The sequence below is a fragment of the Eutrigla gurnardus genome (genome assembly GCF_963514095.1).
Source record: "Eutrigla gurnardus genome assembly, chromosome: 18".
Taxonomy (NCBI): Eukaryota; Metazoa; Chordata; class Actinopteri; order Perciformes; family Triglidae; genus Eutrigla; species Eutrigla gurnardus.
Window position 1 is genome coordinate 878,045 of NC_139929.1, and position 21,291 is coordinate 899,335.

At 46.7% G+C, this 21,291-nt stretch overlaps 1 protein-coding gene across 3 annotated transcripts in view; it reads right to left on the reverse strand.

Moving 5' to 3' along the window:
• The window catches only part of fars2 (phenylalanyl-tRNA synthetase 2, mitochondrial), a 70,044-nt gene that overhangs the window by 46,998 nt on the left and 1,755 nt on the right, over nucleotides 1–21,291 (reverse strand). For 2 of the 3 annotated variants that reach the window (XM_084034172.1, XM_084034173.1), the window contains exons 2-8: nucleotides 20,338–20,512; nucleotides 6,460–6,818; nucleotides 4,610–4,696; nucleotides 4,425–4,484; nucleotides 2,838–3,006; nucleotides 2,533–2,695; nucleotides 2,221–2,352 (exon numbers count right to left, since the gene is read on the reverse strand). In XM_084034172.1, the coding sequence (XP_083890298.1) occupies nucleotides 2,221–2,352; nucleotides 2,533–2,695; nucleotides 2,838–3,006; nucleotides 4,425–4,484; nucleotides 4,610–4,696; nucleotides 6,460–6,791 (943 nt within the window). In that variant the 5' untranslated portion in view covers nucleotides 6,792–6,818; nucleotides 20,338–20,512. The remainder of the gene's footprint in view (nucleotides 1–2,220; nucleotides 2,353–2,532; nucleotides 2,696–2,837; nucleotides 3,007–4,424; nucleotides 4,485–4,609; nucleotides 4,697–6,459; nucleotides 6,819–20,337; nucleotides 20,513–21,291) is intronic. The other variant, XM_084034174.1, reaches the window with a different exon arrangement.

Here is a 21,291-nt window from a genome sequence, read left to right on the forward strand (position 1 = left end):
GGACCAGTCTGGAGTTCTGGTCCTGGACTAGTCTGGAGTTCTGGTCCTGGACCAGTCTGAAGTTCTGGTCCTGGACCAGTCTGGAGTTCTGGTCCTGGACCAGTCTGAAGTTCTGGTCCTGGACTAGTCTGGAGTTCTGGTCCTGGACTAGTCTGGAGTTCCTGGTCCTGGACTAGTCTGAAGTTCTGGTGTTGCACTAGTCGTCACCAGAGTTCAGTCAGAAAACGTGTTGTTTAAGGATCGGAGAGCAGGTTGATGGATCAGTGCCTTGCTCAGAGGCTCAACCTCTTTATCTCCTGTTTATTTAAAAGTCCACACACACACACACACACACACACACACACACACACACACACACACACACACACACTGAGAGATGGTGTCTTTAAAACATGTATTATTGATCAGAACAAGCAGCGGTGAAGTGGAGCGCAGCGCTGCAGCTTTGTTCACGGCCAGAGAGAGTGGAGAGAGAGGGGCGAGAGAGGGGCGAGAGAGTGGAGAGAGAGGGGCGAGAGAGGGGCGAGAGAGTGGAGAGAGAGGGGAGAGAGAGGGGAGAGAGAGGGGCGAGAGAGTGGAGAGAGAGGGGCGAGAGAGGGGAGAGAGAGTGGCGAGAGAGGGGAGAAAGAGGGGAGAGAGAGGGGAGAGAGAGGGAAGAGAGAGGGGAGAGAGAGGGGAGAGAGAGGGGCGAGAGAGGGGAGAAAGAGGGAGAGAGAGGGAGAGAGAGAGGGAAGAGAGCAGGGGCGAGAGAGTGGAGAGAGAGTGGAGAGAGAGGGGCGAGAGAGGGGAGAGAGAGTGGAGAGAGAGGGGGAGAGAGAGTGGAGAGAGAGTGGAGAGAGAGGGGAGAGAGAGGGAAGAGAGAGTGGAGAGAGAGGGGCGAGAGAGTGGAGAGAGAGGGGAGAGAGAGGGAAGAGAGAGGGGAGAGAGAGGGGAGAGAGAGTGGAGAGAGAGGGGCGAGAGAGTGGAGAGAGAGGGGAGAGAGAGGGGCGAGAGAGGGGAGAGAGAGGGGAGAGAGAGTGGAGAGAGAGGGGCGAGAGAGTGGAGAGAGAGGGGAGAGAGAGGGGCGAGAGAGGGGAGAGAGAGGGGCGAGAGAGGGGAGAGAGAGTGGAGAGAGAGGGGCGAGAGAGGGGAGAGAGAGGGGAGAGAGAGTGGAGAGAGAGGGGCGAGAGAGTGGAGAGAGAGGGGAGAGAGAGGAGGGGGGAGAGAGAGGGGAGAGAGAGGGGCGAGAGAGGGGAGAGAGAGTGGAGAGAGAGGGCGAGAGAGTGGAGAGAGAGGGGAGAGAGAGGGGAGAGAGAGTGGAGAGAGAGGGGCGAGAGAGTGGAGAGAGAGGGGAGAGAGAGGGGCGAGAGAGGGGAGAGAGAGGGGCGAGAGAGGGGAGAGAGAGTGGAGAGAGAGGGGCGAGAGAGGGGCGAGAGAGTGGAGAGAGAGGGGAGAGAGAGGGGAGAGAGAGTGGAGAGAGAGTGGAGAGAGAGGGGAGAGAGAGGGGAGAGAGAGGGAAGAGAGAGTGGAGAGAGAGGGAAGAAGAGAGTGGAGAGAGAGGGAAGAGAGAGGGGCGAGAGAGGGGAGAGAGAGTGGAGAGAGAGGGGAGAGAGAGGGGAGAGAGAGGGGAGAGAGAGGGGAGAGAGAGTGGAGAGAGAGGGAAGAGAGAGGGGCGAGAGAGGGGAGAGAGAGTGGAGAGAGAGTGGAGAGAGAGGGGAGAGAGAGTGGAGAGAGAGGGGAGAGAGAGTGGAGAGAGAGTGGAGAGAGAGGGGAGAGAGAGGGGAGAGAGAGGGAAGAGAGAGGGGCGAGAGAGGGGAGAGAGAGTGGAGAGAGAGGGGAGAGAGAGGGGCGAGAGAGGGGAGAGAGAGGGGAGAGAGAGGGAAGAGAGAGGGGCGAGAGAGGGGCGAGAGAGGGAAGAGAGAGGGGCGAGAGAGGGGCGAGAGACTCTGAAGTACTAGAAGTTTGTGTCGGATGTAAACTAACAGTAGAACACAGAGGAACCTCGAACAGAGTACAAAGTACAGATACCTGGAGAAAACCACGGTAACCAGAACACTCAACATCGCCATGACAACCGAGCAGCCTGATGAAGACAGCGTGGCGTGGTCAAAAGGTCAGGAAGCGTTAGATTAAATTTATATGAAATATATCAGTAAACCAAAGAGCAGCACACGTGGATGGTTGCTGATGTCCCAGCATGCATCAGAGTGTGTGTGTGTGTGTGTGTGTGTGTGTTCTGACCCGAGTTCAGCAGCTGCTGCTCCATCACTCCACAGCCCAGCACCTCCATCCAGTCGCCCTGGAAACGCACCTCCATCTCAAAGGAGGGGTGGGTGAAGGGGAAGTAGCAGTCCACCCACCGCACCTCCAGATCTGAGGAGGAGGAAGAGGAGGAGGAGGAGGAAGAGGAGGTGAGGAGGAGGAGACGATAAAGGAGGAGGGATAAAAAACAAGGAGGAGCAGGGAGAGGAGGAGGAGATGAAGAGGTTGATAATTGGGTGTGAGGTGAAGAGGAGGCGTGTCAGCGACTCCCGTCGTGTCATGTGACCTCACCTGCTCCAAACAGGTGTGTGATGAGTCGGGTCAGCGTGGTCTTCAGGTTGAACTCCAGCAGCTTGACGGCCTCCAGCGAGTGTGTTTCCTGTCTGAGTGGCGTCCGCCGGCCACCGCCATCGAACAGAGACAGCTCGTCTCCACGCCGCACGCCGGAGAACAGCTGGAGACACGGGGGGCGTCAGCTACACCTCCAGTATATATATATATATATATATATATATATATACTACAATACTAAATACTACCTTATACTATACTGGATACTACAGTCCTGTATCAGGGTATCAGAGGCGTCCGTGTACCTGGTGGTTGGAGAAGAGGCGGACGCCCTCCATCTGGTGGAAGACGGGGTAATGACTGGCGTCGATCTCGTCCCGCCGGTAAACGTCTCCGGCCAACAGGAAGGCGTCCAGCCCGGAGCTCACCAGCTCCCTCTGGTGGGCCGAGGTGTGAGCGCGCAGCATCATCTTCCTGCAACAACCACGGCCGTTAGTGATCCATCAGACCCGTTAGTGATCCATCAGACCCGTTAGTGATCCATCAGACCCGGTTTCCCGAAGCCTTCTTAAAGCCTTCTTAATGCTACGTCATTCGTAACCCCTACTTAGAGTTCCTACTTAACATTTTGCGTGTTTCCCGAAACATTCTTTGCTATGAATCTCTTTCGTACGTCACACGTTGGTAAGGTTGGTCTGGAGCGCCCTTAGAGCCTTCTTAGCTCTACCGTAGTGATGTTTCAGCTCCTCACGCTAGTCGCCGCCACTGTACGGTAACCCAGAAATCCCCGCTGCGCATGGAACTGCACATTGCCAGTGTTGTTTCACCAGTGGTTTTAAGTCATTCATGAAGAAAATAAAAATAAAATACGCATGCATTTCATCACAAGGCTAAGCTTTACCTCAACCTCAGAAGTAGCCTAGGTATATTACAGTGTCAAAGTCAAGGCATGCACAATCCTGCAAGCAATTTGGGAAATTGGCACATCGTCAAACAATTAAAAAATGTCCTAAATGGACGCCGGTGGCGGTTGTGAACGGTGGCAAAACTGTGGCAGCGATACAACGTATCCTCGTGCTGAACCAAAGACGTCGCCGTCCTCGGAGCCGTTGGAATACATCATTTCATAAGGATCAACTTTAATCCCATGGATATATTGACCGACACCGCGGCTATATTGCATAAATTTCGACTACAACGGCAACAAATACGCATTTAATTAAGGCTGTAATTGGCTCAATCTCCTGTTTCTATATTTATTATATCTTTTTTTAAATCAGTATATTGTAGTATGTTCAACCATGGTTAAATAAATGTTTAGGCCTAGAAGGATTTCTAGCAATGTTTTATTCGCAAACACTGCAAGAAAGCACTTTCTTTGTGGACAGCGCCGCGTACGAACGACGTAAGGAGTGTTTCTTAAGAAGACTCCTAAGAGACCGTTCAGGAACCACGACTAACGAGGTAAACAACGTCGGTAAGTCATAACGTAGGAGTCTTCGTAGCGCTAAGAGTGGACGTTATCGGGAAACCGGGCCCAGACCCGTTAGTGATCCATCAGACCCGTTAGTGATCCATCAGACCCGTTAGTGATCCATCAGACCCATCAGACCCGTTAGTGATCCATCAGACCCGTTAGTGATCCATCAGACCCATCAGATCCATCAGACCCGTTAGTGATCCATCAGACCCATCAGATCCATCAGACCCGTTAGTGATCCATCAGACCCATCAGATCCATCAGACCCGTTAGTGATCCATCAGACCCGTTAGTGATCCATCAGCTCGAACTTGCGGTGCACCGTGGGATTTGAACACTAATTGAACACTAACTCCTAAGAAGACATGGACAGAGAACAGGTGCATTGTGGGAGGTGAGGAGCGTGACTCACCTGTTCAGGTAGTAGTTATCTCCGGGCTTCCTGCTGGGGTGGGTGGGCGGGATCAGCAAGCTGTCAATCAGAGCAGATCAAAGACAAACGTGATTTAGGAACAACAGAAATGTGATGTTTCTAGTTTTAGTTCTCAATCGATGGGCGGATCAATAGATGATAGATCAATAGAGGAGGCTGCCGACCTGTCGAAGTTCTGCTCCACGGTTACCACGGGACTCAGGTTGTCATGGACGGAGAAGAGAGGGTTGCCAGAGCGACCGGTGTAGGCGCTGCAGACGGAGGGAGGGAGGGAGGTAAACAAGGAAACAAACAAGGAAACAAACAACAACAAACTGCCTCTTGGATGAAGATTGGAAATAAAGACATTTCTAAAAGAACGACTCGACATCTCACCCAGTTTCACTAAACTATTACTAAACACAACTATTCACAAATAAAGTCTGGAGAACAAAGATACATGTCTGAACTTCTCCTCGTACTTGTTCTGCATTTATTTAACAGTTTTCAGTGAAAATATACAGATACTTATTTCTTTTATAACTTTTACTTCAGTAAGGTTTTGAATATAAAGGTTATGGATAACTTTACATTTTTCAGCCTAACAACAACAATGACAACAGTTTTTCATCCTTCAAGGTCATAGCTGATGATTTGAAGGGCAAAACATGTCCAGACTGCCGTTACACACTCACATACTTAACGCATACTAATACACTCACTGCAGTACCCGTACTAGTACTTTTACTACATGACTTCCCTTTGCCACTGATGAAGTTTTGGTCTCGGTTGGGAATTACCCAGAATCCTTCCTGAGCTACAGGCTTCCTCTGAAGAGTTCAGGACCCGTGGAAATGGCAGCGCCATAAAACACGTCCGACAACACACTCAGCGACGCCTAACGACTTATTAATGCAGCACTAATGCACCGCTGAGTGTGTGTGTGTGTGTGTGTGTGTGTGTGTCAGGTTTTTATGGTGACGGTGGAATATAACCGGCAGCGTAACGTATTTCACTGCAGCAGACTTTTACACCCGACCGTCCCTGAAGACACATCGAGCCGACGGAGAGAGACAGTCAGCAGTTTGAGCTCCGCAAATAAAAAAACACCCGACAGAAATGTAGACGTATATAAATATATACTTGATATATATATATATGTTTATATATATATAGTATATACAAACACAACACGCAGAGACACAACAGCTGGGGAAGTGGTTTTACTAATCCTGTTTTTATTAAAGGTTCTCTCCAAAAACATGACAGCGTTAGTGATTGACCCTCGCCAGAGGTCGGAAGTAACGAAGTACAAATACTTTGTACAGTACAGTTTTCAGGTATCTGTACTTTATCCTTCAAAGTGATACTTTTACTTTATACTTTGAGCATATTTCAGTACTTTTAAACATGAAAAAGAAGTAGAATAAGTACTTTGTACTTTTACCAGAGTCTCTTTGTACACAAGTATGTGTACTTCTACTTTAATCAGATTCTCTTTGTACACAAGTATGTGTTCTTCTACTTTTACCAGAGTTTCTTTGTACACAAGTATGTGTACTTTTACTTTTACCAGAGTTTCTTTGTACACAAGTATGTGTACTTCTACTTTTACCAGTTTCTTTGTACACAAGTATGTGTACTTCTACTTTTACCAGTTTCTTTGTACACAAGTATGTGTACTTCTACTTTTACCAGTTTCTTTGTACACAAGTATGTGTACTTCTACTTGAGTAGAGAATGTCTGGACTTTTGACACCTTTGACTTTGAGACGACATACTGAAAGAAGCTTTGTAATGTGACCTCCGTTAGCGTTAGCTCCATCACTAAGCTAACAGCTAACGATGACTAGCTGATGTAGCATCATCGGAGTAAAACCGGCGCGATGTTGTAGTCTGCACATGTGCAGTAGAGATCGGCTGGTTGTTGTTCTTGTGTAGCTGAATGAGCTGGTAAATTATAACGTGATATCAGAGCGTGACTCGTTAATGGTTTGAAAACCTAACCAATCAGGGCGCAGGACTTCACTCGTACCTGTAGAAGTGAGCCTTGATCCGCTCCTTGATCAGCCAGAGAGGATGATGGGATTGGTTGTGGAGGTTGCGTCCGACCTTGGCCAGGATCCTCGGCGTGGCGTTGGTGAAGTCGTCGCGGCAGTACGAGCGGCCTAGCACCTCCACGGAGTCCTGACCAATCACGGGCAGAGGGGCGGGGCCATCTGTGCTGAGGTGGCGTCTGCTGCGTGATGCTGCGATGCCGCCATTGGTCAAGAGGGTGGACAGGCAGCGGCGGAGGACCGGAGGAGGTGGTGGGGGTGGGGCCTGGCGGAGGGGGAGGAGCCGGGGCAGTTTGGTGCCGAGTCTCATGATGATGATGATGATTGGTCCATGGAGCTGCAACGACAATGCAATACCGTTAGCATTAGCATCATCAGGTAGGTTAGAGTTCAGCTTGTAGCGATAAACGATGATCTCGGGGAACGACGGGGGAGAGATTGGGAATTTACAGGGTTCCTCCACCTTTTCTAAAGTCAATTCAAGCACTTTCCAAACACTTCAAGGTGCATTTCCATGCTTTTCCAGCCCCTTCCAGCTGTGGTAAACTCCATATTTGTATCAATCCAATGGTCAGTATTCAGTCTACTTATGATGTCACTTGTTCATCACATTAAATGAGATGTTATTGTCCTCTAAACAACCAACATGATGTTTGGAGACAGCTTTTTCCTCAGACGAAAAGTACAACTTTTGCGGAAATGATGGATGTTATAATTTTGCATATTAGCAACATGATTTATTCATATGTGTTGAGATAGTGTGTGGACGGGGGTTCAACCACAGAGAACTACTACTCTCTCTTTTAGCTCCGTGTTTGGTCGCCTCCACCGACCGCTGAGGGAAATCTAAAAGCTCCACGTCGAACCGTCAGAACCGAGCCGGGAGCGTAAATCACAGCTGATCGTAAAAACCACCAACACAGCAGCTGCTCCCGTGGAGGTCAGAGGAGGCGACAACGGCGGCTAATTAGTTTATAATCGCAGAAACGTTTGAGTCACGATGTCTCATCTCTCTCTCCGTCATTTAACCTCTGGACGAGAGACGAGACGATCGCCCTTTTATCTGTCGGCCTCAAATATTTGTACATTCACTCACACACACACACACACACACACACACACACACACACACACACACACGCACACACGCGCGCACACACGCGCGCACACACACTGGGAGCAGCCCTGAACAAGACAAAGGGGTGTTGCATTGCAGTGGCATTGCAGCGAAATGGATTATTGTTCTTAAAACTATGAAGCTTTTACTTCTGCTGCTGGTGTCATGTGACACACACACACACACACACACACACACACACACACACACACACACACACACACACACACACACACACACACACACACACACACACACACACACACACACACACACACACCTGGACCGCGGGACACCTGAAGGTCATCAAGACTTTAACAGGAACATAAAAGTAAAGTACATCATTGAGGCGTCGTAGCCGTAAAAGCACACACAGTGCCCCCTAAAGGCCACAGTAGCCGTTACACCCCATAACACCGCGATAGCTGCACTTTTTTTTATAAATGATATTTAAAAAAAGCCCCTCTTCCTCTGAAAAGCATTAATATGTTCAGTAAAGGTTAAAGTTATTTGTCTTGTGAGCAGAGTTGATCATTTGTCCGGAGACGAGCACTAAAGGAAAGGTCACGACGACCAGACCAGAACAGAGTCCCCCTGCAGGGCGCCGATGTGTGAACACGGGTTCCAGGGGGGGCAGACCAGCTCACCAGAAACAGAGACTACCTCCAAGACCAAAGGCCACATATGAGAAGGGGACGTAGTCTCTCTTTGTAGACTGGTGCTTTAAAGGCGCAAAATGGACCTGTCAATAAACAGGTAAGCCCCGCCCCCTAAAGCATCCCCTGCTTCCTGGTCTGGTGGACTCTAAATGGACCATAATGTACTAAATGAACATCATGCTGGATTGAAGAAGACTTGAAACTAGAGATTGAGACCATAAACTCATGTTTACAATGTTTACTGAGATAATACATCAAGAGAGAAGTAGGACCATTTTCTCATAGACTTCTATACAACCAGAGAGGAGTCGCCCCCTGGTGGCCAGCAGAGAGAAGTAGGACCATTTTCTCATAGACTTCTATACAACCAGAGAGGAGTCGCCCCCTGGTGGCCAGCAGAGAGAAGTAGGACCATTTTCTCATAGACTTCTATACAACCAGAGAGGAGTCGCCCCCTGGTGGCCAGCAGAGAGAAGTAGGACCATTTTCTCATAGACTTCTATACAACCAGAGAGGAGTCGCCCCCTGGTGGCCAGCAGAGAGAAGTAGGACCATTTTCTCATAGACTTCTATACAACAAGAGAGGAGTCGCCCCCTGGTGGCCAGCAGAGAGAAGTAGGACCATTTTCTCATAGACTTCTATACAACCAGAGAGGAGTCGCCCCCTGGTGGCCAGCAGAGAGAAGTAGGACCATTTTCTCATAGACTTCTATACAACCAGAGAGGAGTCGCCCCCTGGTGGCCAGCAGAGAGAAGTAGGACCATTTTCTCATGACTTCTATACAACCAGAGAGGAGTCGCCCCCTGGTGGCCAGCAGAGAGAAGTAGGACCATTTTCTCATAGACTTCTATACAACCAGAGAGGAGTCGCCCCCTGGTCTCTAATCAGGATGTAAACAACATTGCTTGACTCTGTGGACCTGGATTTATGGCGGTCTGGAGACGGTGAAGAGAAAAGGTCATGTGACATTTGCAGACAATATATATATCTGGACCTTGCTGTCGGTTTAGACCAACGAGACGCCACTCAGAATAAAATCTTCTCTAAACGGACTGCAGGTCACTCTGACATGAAGTGGCTAGAATATCTCCCTGGTCTGGGTTTCAGGTCTCCATGGGACCGCCCCCCCTCCCTCCTGGCCATGTGATCATCACCATATGTCTGTTCCCATGACACCAACAACCAACGCCTACGCACTCAGACCCACATATTCTGTACCAAGGCATACGGGGAGAAATCATCTGAATTCATGTTTGTTCGGAAATCAAACCTTCAGAATGAAAGTATTTAAACGTTAATGCGATCAAGAGACTAATATGAAAAGTTAACTTTTTATGTGGGTATTAACCATTTAAAGTCTCCCACAGTTGTAATAAACAACACTTCTGCAGATTAAATACTCATCTGAAAACTGTTCAGAAGGTCAAAGGTCACCCCGACCCGCCTGTAACCCAGAAGCATCACGTCCAGAGTTAAAGAGGAACCAGAGGAAACGATCAGATGGATTTATTAAACACAGAGTGGAGAAGATGAGCAAATGAAGATATTAGATCAGATGAAACTTTAATGAGTCCTGTGGGGGCGTCGCCGCCACCGCCGTCTGGTTGCTCCTCGCCAAAACTCTCCGCTGATGTCTTTATTTCCTGTGATGACGGAGTCTCCTCCAGGGTTTTACACTTTTATCACGTTGACTTCTTTTTAGCCTCCGCCAGCTTCGCCGCTTCATGACTCAACACGGAACACGGGACTTTCACCCTGGAGACGGTTGTTAGGGTCCTGAGAAGTTCCCTTTCAGGTTCGTAGTCATCTTAAACCCAACGAGATGTCTTCTTACTAAACCACGAAGTTTCCTTTGTTCTTGTCTGTTCACCGCGGGTTTCAAACTGAGACCATTTGGTCATCTTGTACAAACCAGTCCACCAGAACCGGGTCCACCAGAACCAGTCCACCACCACAACAACAAGCTGCATGTGAAGGTCGTTCTGAAGGTCACACAGTCTGATGATGATTGAGCTTCTTATTGACCTTTAAATGTGTTTATCAGGGAGTTTAGCTGAAATGTCTTCTGGACGTAAAAAAACTCCCCTTTCACGTCTCAGCTGACAGGAAACAGGACGCCGACAGGAAGAGGAAGTCCCGGAGACAGTGATCGCCACATTAGCAGCAAACCGATGAGGACGCAGGGCGGCGGCGGATCAGAGCCGAGGGATGAACGTTAGCTGAACAAACACGAAGCATCACGTGTGGAAATGGCTGAGGAATCCCTTCTTCTGGTGCCAACGCTGCTCCGGCTAACCGCCGCGCCAGCTGCCAGCGCCGAGGCCGTGATGTGAAGCCGGCGCCGCCAAGGACGAGAGCAGCGGCCCGTCAGCACCCGCCGCCGCACACCAGCACCCGCCGCCGCACGCCATGAACACGGAGGCAATTAAGTTACGTGTGTGAAGAGAGAAACAAAAGCCAGACAGCAGGAAATAAATATACGACGCAGTGGTCGCCAAGGTTACAGTGTTACATCACACACACACACACACACACACACACACACACACACACACACACACACACACACACACACACACACACACACACACACACACACACACACACACACACACACACACACACACACACACACACACACACAGCAGAGATTCACTCAGCCTGTAAAAAGTGACAAACTAGTGATCAATTGCAGACTGCAGAAAAAGATATATATATATATATATATATATATATATATATATATATATATGCGGGAGTGTGAGTGTCGCTCGCCCGCTCCCATCAGAGGGAGTCCCTCTCTGGCATGACGGGCACTTCCTGTGGCACGACGCCGCTCGCCAACATGGACGGTTACACAACGTCCCTCCCTCTCTGTTCTCCTGCTGAATGAGTAAAAATATCTCCTTCAACACTCTCACTTCTCTCTATCGTCTCAGGAAGAGAATCACTAAACCTCACAAATACAGTTTTAATCTCAGTTTTAAAGCTTGTGATGTCACCGCCTCCCAACAGCCAATCAGAGCAGAGGAGTCTCTCTTGATGTTTTATCTCAGTAAACATTGTAAACATGAGTTTATGGTCTCAATCTCTAGTTTCAAGTCTTCTTCAATCCAGCATGATGTTCATTTAGTACATTATGGTCCATTTAGAGTCCACCAGACCAGAAAGCAGGGGATGCTTTAGGGGGCGGGGCTTACCTGCTGATTGACAGGTCGCTACCAATGCTAGTTAGCTACTAAGATGACTAACACTAAGCTGTAAATTTCTGCTCGGGGATCATCAGATCCAGCCGTCGCTCCCCCACGTTCCAAATATGGTCACTTCCTTCTACTGGTTGCAAAGAAACAAAATACCGAACTCTAGGATTCAAAACCGTAGACCACAAACCAACGGGGGACGTCACCATGACGACATCAACTTTCTTTTATATAGTCTCTATCGGGCTAGTTAGGTTGCTTGCTAACCCCACCATGCTTTCATGCTACAGACAATGACAGACAACTTCAGACAACAACAGCTAACTGAAATATTCTGAACGGATTCAAGCTTTTATCCCAGAGCTTTCACCAAGGCTCATGATTCTCTGGATGTGGAATCTACGAGCAGCACCTGAACACACCGCGGATGACGATAACAACAATAACAATAACAACAACAACAACAACCACCTTCACAGGGAAACGCTCCTCAGTGAGATTAGTTGATAGTCGTATTGATTATCCATCAGCTGTGAGTGGAACGGGCCTGAAGGGAGACGCTGAGGGATGATCAGCACTCATTTCTCATTTGTACTTCAGAGTACAAGTACTACGAGCAGTACTAGCTCCCCCGTCTGTCTGCGTACATGTACACGTCTCTGAGCGTGTGTTATGTTACGAGGGTTCGATGCTGTACGTCTTTAACAGACTCTGACACGCCGGATTTATGTACATGGTGCATGCAGTCGTAAAGCTGGACAGCTGCAGTATATATATGTGTGTGTATGTGTGTGTGTGCGTGTGTGCGTGCGTGCGTGTGTGTGTGTGTGTGTGCGTGTGTGTGTGTGTGTGTGTGCGTGTGTGTGTGTGCGTGTCAGCCTGCAGGGCGGCCGGGCTGCAGCAGGAGTTATGGGAGCTGTAGTCCGAAGCGATTGGCTGATACTGTGGCGTTTATTTAAAACGACGTGTCCTGGAAAGACCCGGCATCAATCCTCACTCCCTGCACCTCCTCCTCCTTCTCCTCCTCTTCATCCTCCTCCTCTCCCTCCTACAGCCTCTTTTTAAATGGCTATAAAGTTAGTGTTCCCCCTCACTAAATCTGCCTCACTGCTCCTCCTCCTCCTCCTCCTCCTCCTTACTCCGGTTTGAGGCACAAAACGTGTTCTTTTATGTATTATGTCTTGTATGCAGCTGAGAATACTTCTGTAGGAGGAGGAAGAGGAGGTTGAGGAGGAGGAAAAGGAGTAGGAGGAGGTTGAGGAGGAGGGTCTGACATGATGAAGAAGGAGGACACTTTATGATGGGAGGACAAAAGTGCCTAGGCGGCAGCTTTCCAGCAGCTTCAGTCATACATCCAATCTGTTCCCCCTGACACACACACACACACACACACACACACACACACACACACACACACACACACACACACACACACACACACACACACACACACACACACACACACACACACACACACACACACACACACACACACACACGATGGAGATATCTCTGCTCTCAAATGTCACTTTAGCAGCTGTTCTGGTGCTTTCAATCAAGTCACATGATCCTCATTGGAGTTCAATAATAAATATAAATTTGGACTTACGTACTAAACATGCGGACCAGGACTTATGGCTGGACCCACTGGAGGGAGACCACCAGACCCAGACCCAGACCCAGACCCAGACCCAGGACCCTGCCACAGTAAAACCAGGGGTTTTCTAAAGGGAGTCTGGTGCTGGGAAACACAACGCTGGCATCACACGGTGAAGATCATTCATGAAGGAAAGCTCCAGAGCAGGACTTTGGGTTTGAAATCATTCTAACAAGGTTTTGATATTGTTGAATGAGGCGGCGGCGGCGGCCGGATTACTGCTGAAGACACGAGGATGATGAGGAATGATCTGACATCCTCAGTAATCCTGATTTATCCGCCTCCCCTTTAAAAGCTGTTTATTCTCCACCGGTGGTTGTTCAGCTCCTCGAGGAGGCAAGGAGGGCGACCGGCCGGAGGATCGATGGACCAGCGTCCCAGGGGTGGGGTGGGGGGTGATCCTAATCCATCATGGTCTACGCTCTCTGCCTCGTCTGTCAGATTCAGCACACAGACGGGAAATATGTGCAGAAGTGGCAAAATACATAAGTTCACACTGAAAACAGAGCGTCGAGCCGACTTCACGTCTCCGGCTGGAGCTTTGAATCAAACAGACCAGCTGATCCAGGCCTTAAAGAGTTTACTCCGACTGTTCAGGGGATCTCTATTGACCAAGTAGAAAATACGACGATTTAATTTAAATATGAAATGAGTAAACAATGTAACCCTGAGAGGTTTCCTCTCACGTCTTCTAGTGAACAAAGAATCTTAAAGCAGAGAACAAAGCTTCAGGAGAAACACATTCCTGTGATGGATCACGTTTCTGGTCTGGATCAGGTCTGGGTGGTGGACGGGTCAGCGAACACAGGACTTTCACCCAGGAGACCGATGTTAGAGTCACGTTAGAACTGAGTGGTTCAGTTGAGTTTTTGTAAATCTTATCTGATCTTTAAGTGTTTTTATTCTGTTTCAGTTCAGTTTCAGCTGACAGGGAGTGTGTGTGTGTGTGTGTGTGTGTGTGTGTGTGTGTGTGTGTGTGTGTGTGACAGAAACAGGAAGTGTGTAGGAGGGTAAATCCTGGCTGCAGCAGTGAACATATGCTCAGGAGACGTTGGAAAGGGTGCAAATTGGAAATTTAAATATGTGCCACACACACACACACACACACACACACACACACACACACACACACACACACACACACATTCAGCTGGAGGATCTTGAACGGAGCGGTTTAGCCGCCGCCCACACAACGACATCCTCCGGGTATGACGGGTGTCACTTTTTATTTTATTCATAACGTGACATTAAAATAAAACCGCTGTTCTTTTATGAATACATGATTTAACCGCTCAGATAGTATTATATTTTACATTATTTACACAGGGAGAGAAGCTTTTTATGTAAACCTGGTTTGGAGTGGTTTGGAGAAGGCAGACCACAGCAGGATGAAGCTGCATTCATCTAAAACCCAGCACCTTCCCATATGTGCTTACCCTATGTGCTACACCTACATGCTACACCTACATGCTACACCTTTCAGTACGTTTTTGAGCAAAAATGCCAAGAATTCGACCAATTCATGGATGGCAAATAATGTCCAGAGAAGTCGAATTAGATGAATCTTTGGTGTAAATATGAGCAGGTTATTAGTGGGAGCCTCTCTGAACTCCGTTAAACTCTACTACGGTATTTGCTGCCGTGTAATATTTGATTGTTTCAGACAACAGTAGTAACCGTTTCAGCGTGAAACTACCCAACAAAAGCTGCTGAAAACAGTGAGATGAGATGGAAACGGTGCCACATAAACAGGTTTCAGATGCATCAAAGAGATGTTTCCAGATTGTTGAAAGTGTGGGACACGACGTCGGAGCTCTCGGCCTCACAAAGGCACAAAGTGAGTTCTCCTTGAAAACTCGATCATAAAGAGATGAGGTTTTGTTGCTGGAGGAAGCAGCGGCGGAGGAGACCGAGGCCTCGCAGGTGTCCCGGCGGAGAGTAATTGGCTGCAGAGTGAAGCTGATGAAAAGCCGAACAGCCGACCTCGTATCTCCGTCTCGTCGTGACCTCACTTCCACCTTGGTCCGGTTCCCACCAGGGAAGTCCGGCACATTCAGAACCAACTTTCTGTCTTTGTCTTTGTCGGCTTCACGGAGGAACAAAGAAACATGGAAGTTTGCTCTGTGATGTCTCACCCCCCACATACATATCATTAGAGCTCTGATTGCCTGCTGCTTTTCAGCTGCTTCTCATAATCCAAGTCCAAAGAGAGACGAAGGTCGTAGCTACACTCGTCTTTGAGGTTCGTCATCCAATCACGTCGGGTTCATCGAGTGCTGGACTGGAGCTTTTCCAGTCACGACCATCAGTGGAGCTACCGGCCTTACGAAGCCGAGAGAGACAGACCAAACCAATAACATGCTACAACTTAATGTGTGATGCGTCTCTTTGTAGTCATGTTTTGTCTTTTTGTAGCCTGTATGTGTCTCTTTGTAGCCTTTGTGTGTCTCTTTGTAGCCTGTGTGTGTCTCTTTGTAGCCTGTGTGTGTCTCTTTGTAGCCTTTGTGTGTCTCTTTGTAGCCTGTGTGTGTCTCTTTGTAGCCTTTGTGTGTCTCTTTGTAGCCTGTGTGTGTCTCTTTGTAGCCTTTGTGTGTCTCTTTGTAGCCTGTGTGTGTCTCTTTGTAGCCTGTGTGTGTCTCTTTGTAGCCTGTGTGTGTCTCTTTGTAGCCTGTATGTGTCTCTTTGTAGCCTGTGTGTCTCTTTGTAGCATGTATGTGTCTCTTTGTAGCCTTTGTGTGTCTCTTTGTAGCCTGTATGTGTCTCTTTGTAGCCTGTATGTGTCTCTTTGTAGCCTGTATGTGTCTCTTTGTAGCCTGTATGTGTCTCTTTGTAGCCTGTATGTGTCTCCCAGCTGCAGTACATCTGAATTTTGCTTAGTGCTGGAATGAAAGCCTTCATACAGACACACACTGTTCACATTTACATAAAGAGCCACCATAAAACACAAAGTACATCAGACTCCCAATGAGAGCGCTTCCCTACCTTCCTGTCATATCCTCAGAGAATCCGACACACTATTAGCGGCTGAACTTCCAGAGACGCACAGAGACCTCCATGGTCATAAAACATAGATTTAGACGCATCCAGGTGGATTAATGTTTAAAATCCCCGTCTGCAAAATGTTAGTAAAAGGAAGTCCTGAGAGACGAGCGGTGAGATACAGTTCTAGAGACACGGAAGGGTTCGGTTGTTTTAGGTACATTTAAGCCTTCAGATGGTTCAAAGATGAAATGTATTTCTGATCGTCAATAAATCCCATGAAAGATCAGTTAACAGGCATTTTAACGGATCTATTTTCTTGTGTGTTAGAGATCCATTAAAAAACATCTACACGTGTTAAAGTCATCTTAGTAGCTAACTAGCGACCTGTCAATCAGCAGGTAAGCCCCGCCCCCTAAAGCATCCCCTGACTTCTATACAACCAGAGAGGAGTCGCCCCCTGGTGGTCAGCAGAGAGAAGTAGGACCATTTTCTCATAGACTTCTATACAACCAGAGAGGAGTCGCCCCCTGGTGGTCAGCAGAGAGAAGTAGGACCATTTTCTCATAGACTTCTATACAACCAGAGAGGAGTCGCCCCCTGGTGGCCAGCAGAGAGAAGTAGGACCATTTTCTCATAGACTTCTATACAACCAGAGAGGAGTCGCCCCCTGGTGGCCAGCAGAGAGAAGTAGGACCATTTTCTCATAGACTTCTATACAACAAGAGAGGAGTCGCCCCCTGGTGGCTAGCAGAGAGAAGTAGGACCATTTTCTCATATACTTCTATACAACAAGAGAGGAGTCGCCCCCTGGTGGCCAGCAGAGAGAAGTAGGACCATTTTCTCATAGACTTCTATACAACAAGAGAGGAGTCGCCCCCTGGTGGCCAGCAGAGAGAAGGCAGCTTTAAGGAGTTCAGTTTTGGAAACATTTGATTACGTGTGATGGGAGTCCAGGAAGCGATTAGGACGTTATATAACAGAGCAGCTCAGCAGGTTGAGGAAAGGCTTTCTACAACAGATGGCGGACACACACACACACACACACACACACACACACACACACACACACACACACACACACACACACACACACACACACACACACACACACACACACACACACACACACACACACACACACACACACACAAATCAATCTGACATCCTGCCTGATATTTGTGCAGGATGTCTAACGATTAGCGCAGCAGCTACTTTGTCTTCACTGGCAGCAGGACGAATGCTAACCAATGTTAGGGTCCAAAAACACAGGACCTTAACCCAGGAGACGGCTGTTAGTGTCCAAGTGAACTCCAGTACATAATTATTAAATATATATATATTATTATCACCATTAGTGTTATCTATAATGTTGTATTACTTTCATTATGACTATAACTATTATTCGTATTATAATTATTATATTATATATCTATTGTTGTTATTATTACTTTTATTAGTAGTAGAAGTAGTAGTACTGCTATTATTGTTATTATGATTAGGGTTATTTATACATTTTCAGTATCGTTAATATTATTGTTATTATTATAATAACTCCTATTGTTGTTGTTTATTTATACATTGTTTATCGTTTCATTTGTAGAACAATTTGGCTTTTTTCACCATTCAATCTTTTCCTGTAGTTAAGTAGTAGTTTTTATAAGTTTGGGAGGCTATGAAGACCGGAATGCGGACCGAGATCCAGGATGTCGACTAATGATGATGTAACGCCACTGAGAGCGGCCATTACAGCGGCTAATCGTCTTGGCTGGAACTCTGAGGACTCGTCCTGGTCCTGGTCCCGGTTCAGGGTTTTTACTCTTCAGGTGGAGCTGATGAAGTCAGTAAAACTTAATGCACTGACTTTAGTTTATAATTGGTGCGTGATTATAGTCGAGGCCCCAGATCTGCTGATGGGAGTTGATTAGAACCCCCAGGATCCCCCTGGGGGCCCCTGGAGGTCTGGCTCTAATGTGTTTTTTTAATCATTAGCATAAATAAATTTCAACAGCGGATTTTAATGTGATGATTCATCCATCAGGCCTCGTCTTTAACTGAGACGCTGCAGATTCTTCACCGGCTTCTTTAATCAGGATTTTAACGATTGGCAGTGTAACCGGGGCGACGGTGGACACAGGAAGGGGCGGGGCTTAGCCTCTCAAAGTAGAAGCTGCTGTTTTAATCCTGGTTGAAGTCAACGTAAAACCTTCTGCATCAAATGTAACAAAAACCTGCGTTATTTAGTTATTTTATTACATTTAAATTATATTAATTAAATATATTTTATTTATAAATAATATTATTGTGACTATTGTTGTTTATTTGTACATTTTTAAGCCTTTCAAAATTAATTGAACTTTTTAAAAATATATGATTTTATTTTATGTATCCACAAAATACTAAAATTAAGTAAATTCAACAAAAATGTTTTTTTAGTGAAGTAGAAGAATATTCTCAACACATAAAGGAAGACTCCTTCCTCCCATTCTACATGAACACACTTGGAGATACGAGGTTTTACCTGGACAGGAAGGAGATGAGCTAGAATGTAGCCGAGGAGAAGTAGAAAGTACTCAAGCGAAGTACAAGTACATCAACTTTGTACTGGAGTATATTAAGTCCATGACTGTAAAACTACAATTCTGACGGTCGAGCTGCTGCAGAGGTGTTTAAAGAGTTCCTCCACCTTCTCCAAAGTCAAATTCAAGCACTTTCCAAGCATTTCAAGGTGCATTTCCATGCTTTTCCAGCCCCTTCCAGCTGTGGTAAACTCCATATTTGTACCAATCCAATGGTCAGTATTCAGTCTACTTATTATGTCACTTGTTCGTCACATTAAATGAGATGTTATTGTCCTCTAAACAACCAACATGATGTTTGGAGACAGCTTTTTACAGAAGGACCACAAATGAAAGGAAAACTAATTCCACTAACAGATCCACAGAAATATAATCACCAACTATTTTCATCATCTGTTCATCATCAAAAGTCATTTTTCATAAAGAAATGTCAGAAAATGCTGTTTTCAGTCCCTCAGATATGGAGATCTTCTTTTCTCTGTTCCATCATAGATGTCATCACATACAACACACATTTCATTTCATTTCTAAATCCAAGCCCCCTGAGTCTCTGCTGGACTCTACTGGACTCTGCTGGACTCCGTCCCCCATGAACATCAGGAACCACGGGGCCAGATGTTCCCTCCAGGCCGGCTTGCTGCAGCCTTTTTCATCTGGACTTCCTCCAGCTTCTCTCCTCCACATCAAAGCTCAGATTTTCCACCAGATTTGCATTTTTCCTGCCAATTAAGGCGGTGAGGTCGTGTTTGCTGACGACTTTCCTCCGCGTGACATTAAACACCGAATAAATCTAAAAACAGTCCGGGAAGGCGGCGGCGTGAGCGCTCGTCTGAGCGCAGAGAGACGGAGGTTACGGACGCATCAAATATTCATTCAGAGATAAATAGAGAGAGTGCCGAGAGCTCACTTAGTGTTTGCACCGACATTCAGAACATTTAAACTTTCCCATCAGATCTTTTCAAATTGAAAAGTCCCTCATGTTTTATTCAGCGCTTTTAGATAAACGCCAGCTGATTTAACACGCAACTGACATCGTTTGTCGACCTGCTGTTTGGATTTTGTCCTCGTCCTGTTTCTATATTGTCTCCTTCCTGTTTATGTTTTATTATCAGTTCAGGTAGAATACATTTATTTTTTTGTGTATATATGTATATATATATTTACATTTTATTTTAATTATTATTATATTGTATTTATGAGTTTGTATTTAAATTGTTTTTTATTCTGATTTTTTATTTAAATGTATTTTTCGTTCCTTTCTTTCTTTATTCACACTGAACCCCGACTGTGTTGTCATTTATATGTGGAGGGTGTAGTCTGAGGCTTGCAATGTCTGTTTGATGATGTATTTATGTCTTTTTAATTACAACAGATGGAAATTAGCATTTGCAGCTAACTCTGGCATATTTACCGCGATCAATCAATGAGCATCGTCCCTATCGACTGAATAAATTAATAAATAAAAGACAAATCATTTATTTTACGTGTCGACTGTAGAGCTTGTGTCTGGTTCAGTTTGACTCGTTTAGAACGTGTTTGGTCTTTTCCACACACACACACACACACACACACACACACACACACACACACACACACACACACACACACACACACACACACACACACACACACACACACACACACACACACACACACACACACACCTCCGTCAGTGGACCGAGCGGTGCAGAAGAGGAGGCCTGGACCGAGCAGGTGGATGTATGGATGGACGGATGGATGCTGATCAGGTTTCGGGTCACAGGTCTGATGTGTCCCAGATGGATTCTTCCGCCGGTCTGAACCCAGCAGGAAGCGATCGGTGGGGGGGCGTCAGGAGAACTTGATCCACCGGGCAGAAAGAAAAACTCAATCAGCAGATGAACCGACGACCACTTCCTGCTACTTCACTTCTCACTTCCTTGTTCACTCCTGATCGTCTCAGGTGATCTAGTTTACCGGGAATTCTGGGTAAATGGAAGCTTCAGGGTTCCTCCACCTTCTCCAAAGTCAAATTCAAGCACTTTCCAAGCATTTCAAGGTGCATTTCCATGCTTTTCCAGCCCCTTCCAGCTGTGGTAAACTCCATATTTGTACCAATCCAATGGTCAGTATTCAGTCTACTTATTCTGTCACTTGTTCATCACATTAAATGAGATGTTATTGTCCTCTAAACAACCAACATGATGTTTGGAGACAGCTTTTTACAGAAGGACCACAAATGAAAGGAAAACTAATTCCACTAACAGATCCACAGAAATATAATCACCAACTATTTTCATCATCTGTTCATCATCAAAAGTCATTTTTCATAAAGAAATGTCAGAAAATGCTGTTTTCAGTCCCTCAAATATGGAGATCTTCTTTTCTCTGTTCTATCATAGATGTCATCACATGGAACACACATTTCAAGCACTTTACTCTAAATCCAAGACATTTTCAAGGATTTCCAGCACCTGTACGACCCTGACACACACACACACACACACACACACACACACACACAGGATAAACAGAGATCTGATAAACAAAGACTGACAGAGACGGTCGGTCCAGTCGAAGGAAATCCTCCGTTATTGATCCGGGAGCCAGCTGGGCTCTGCAGGGACCCTCGCTGACAT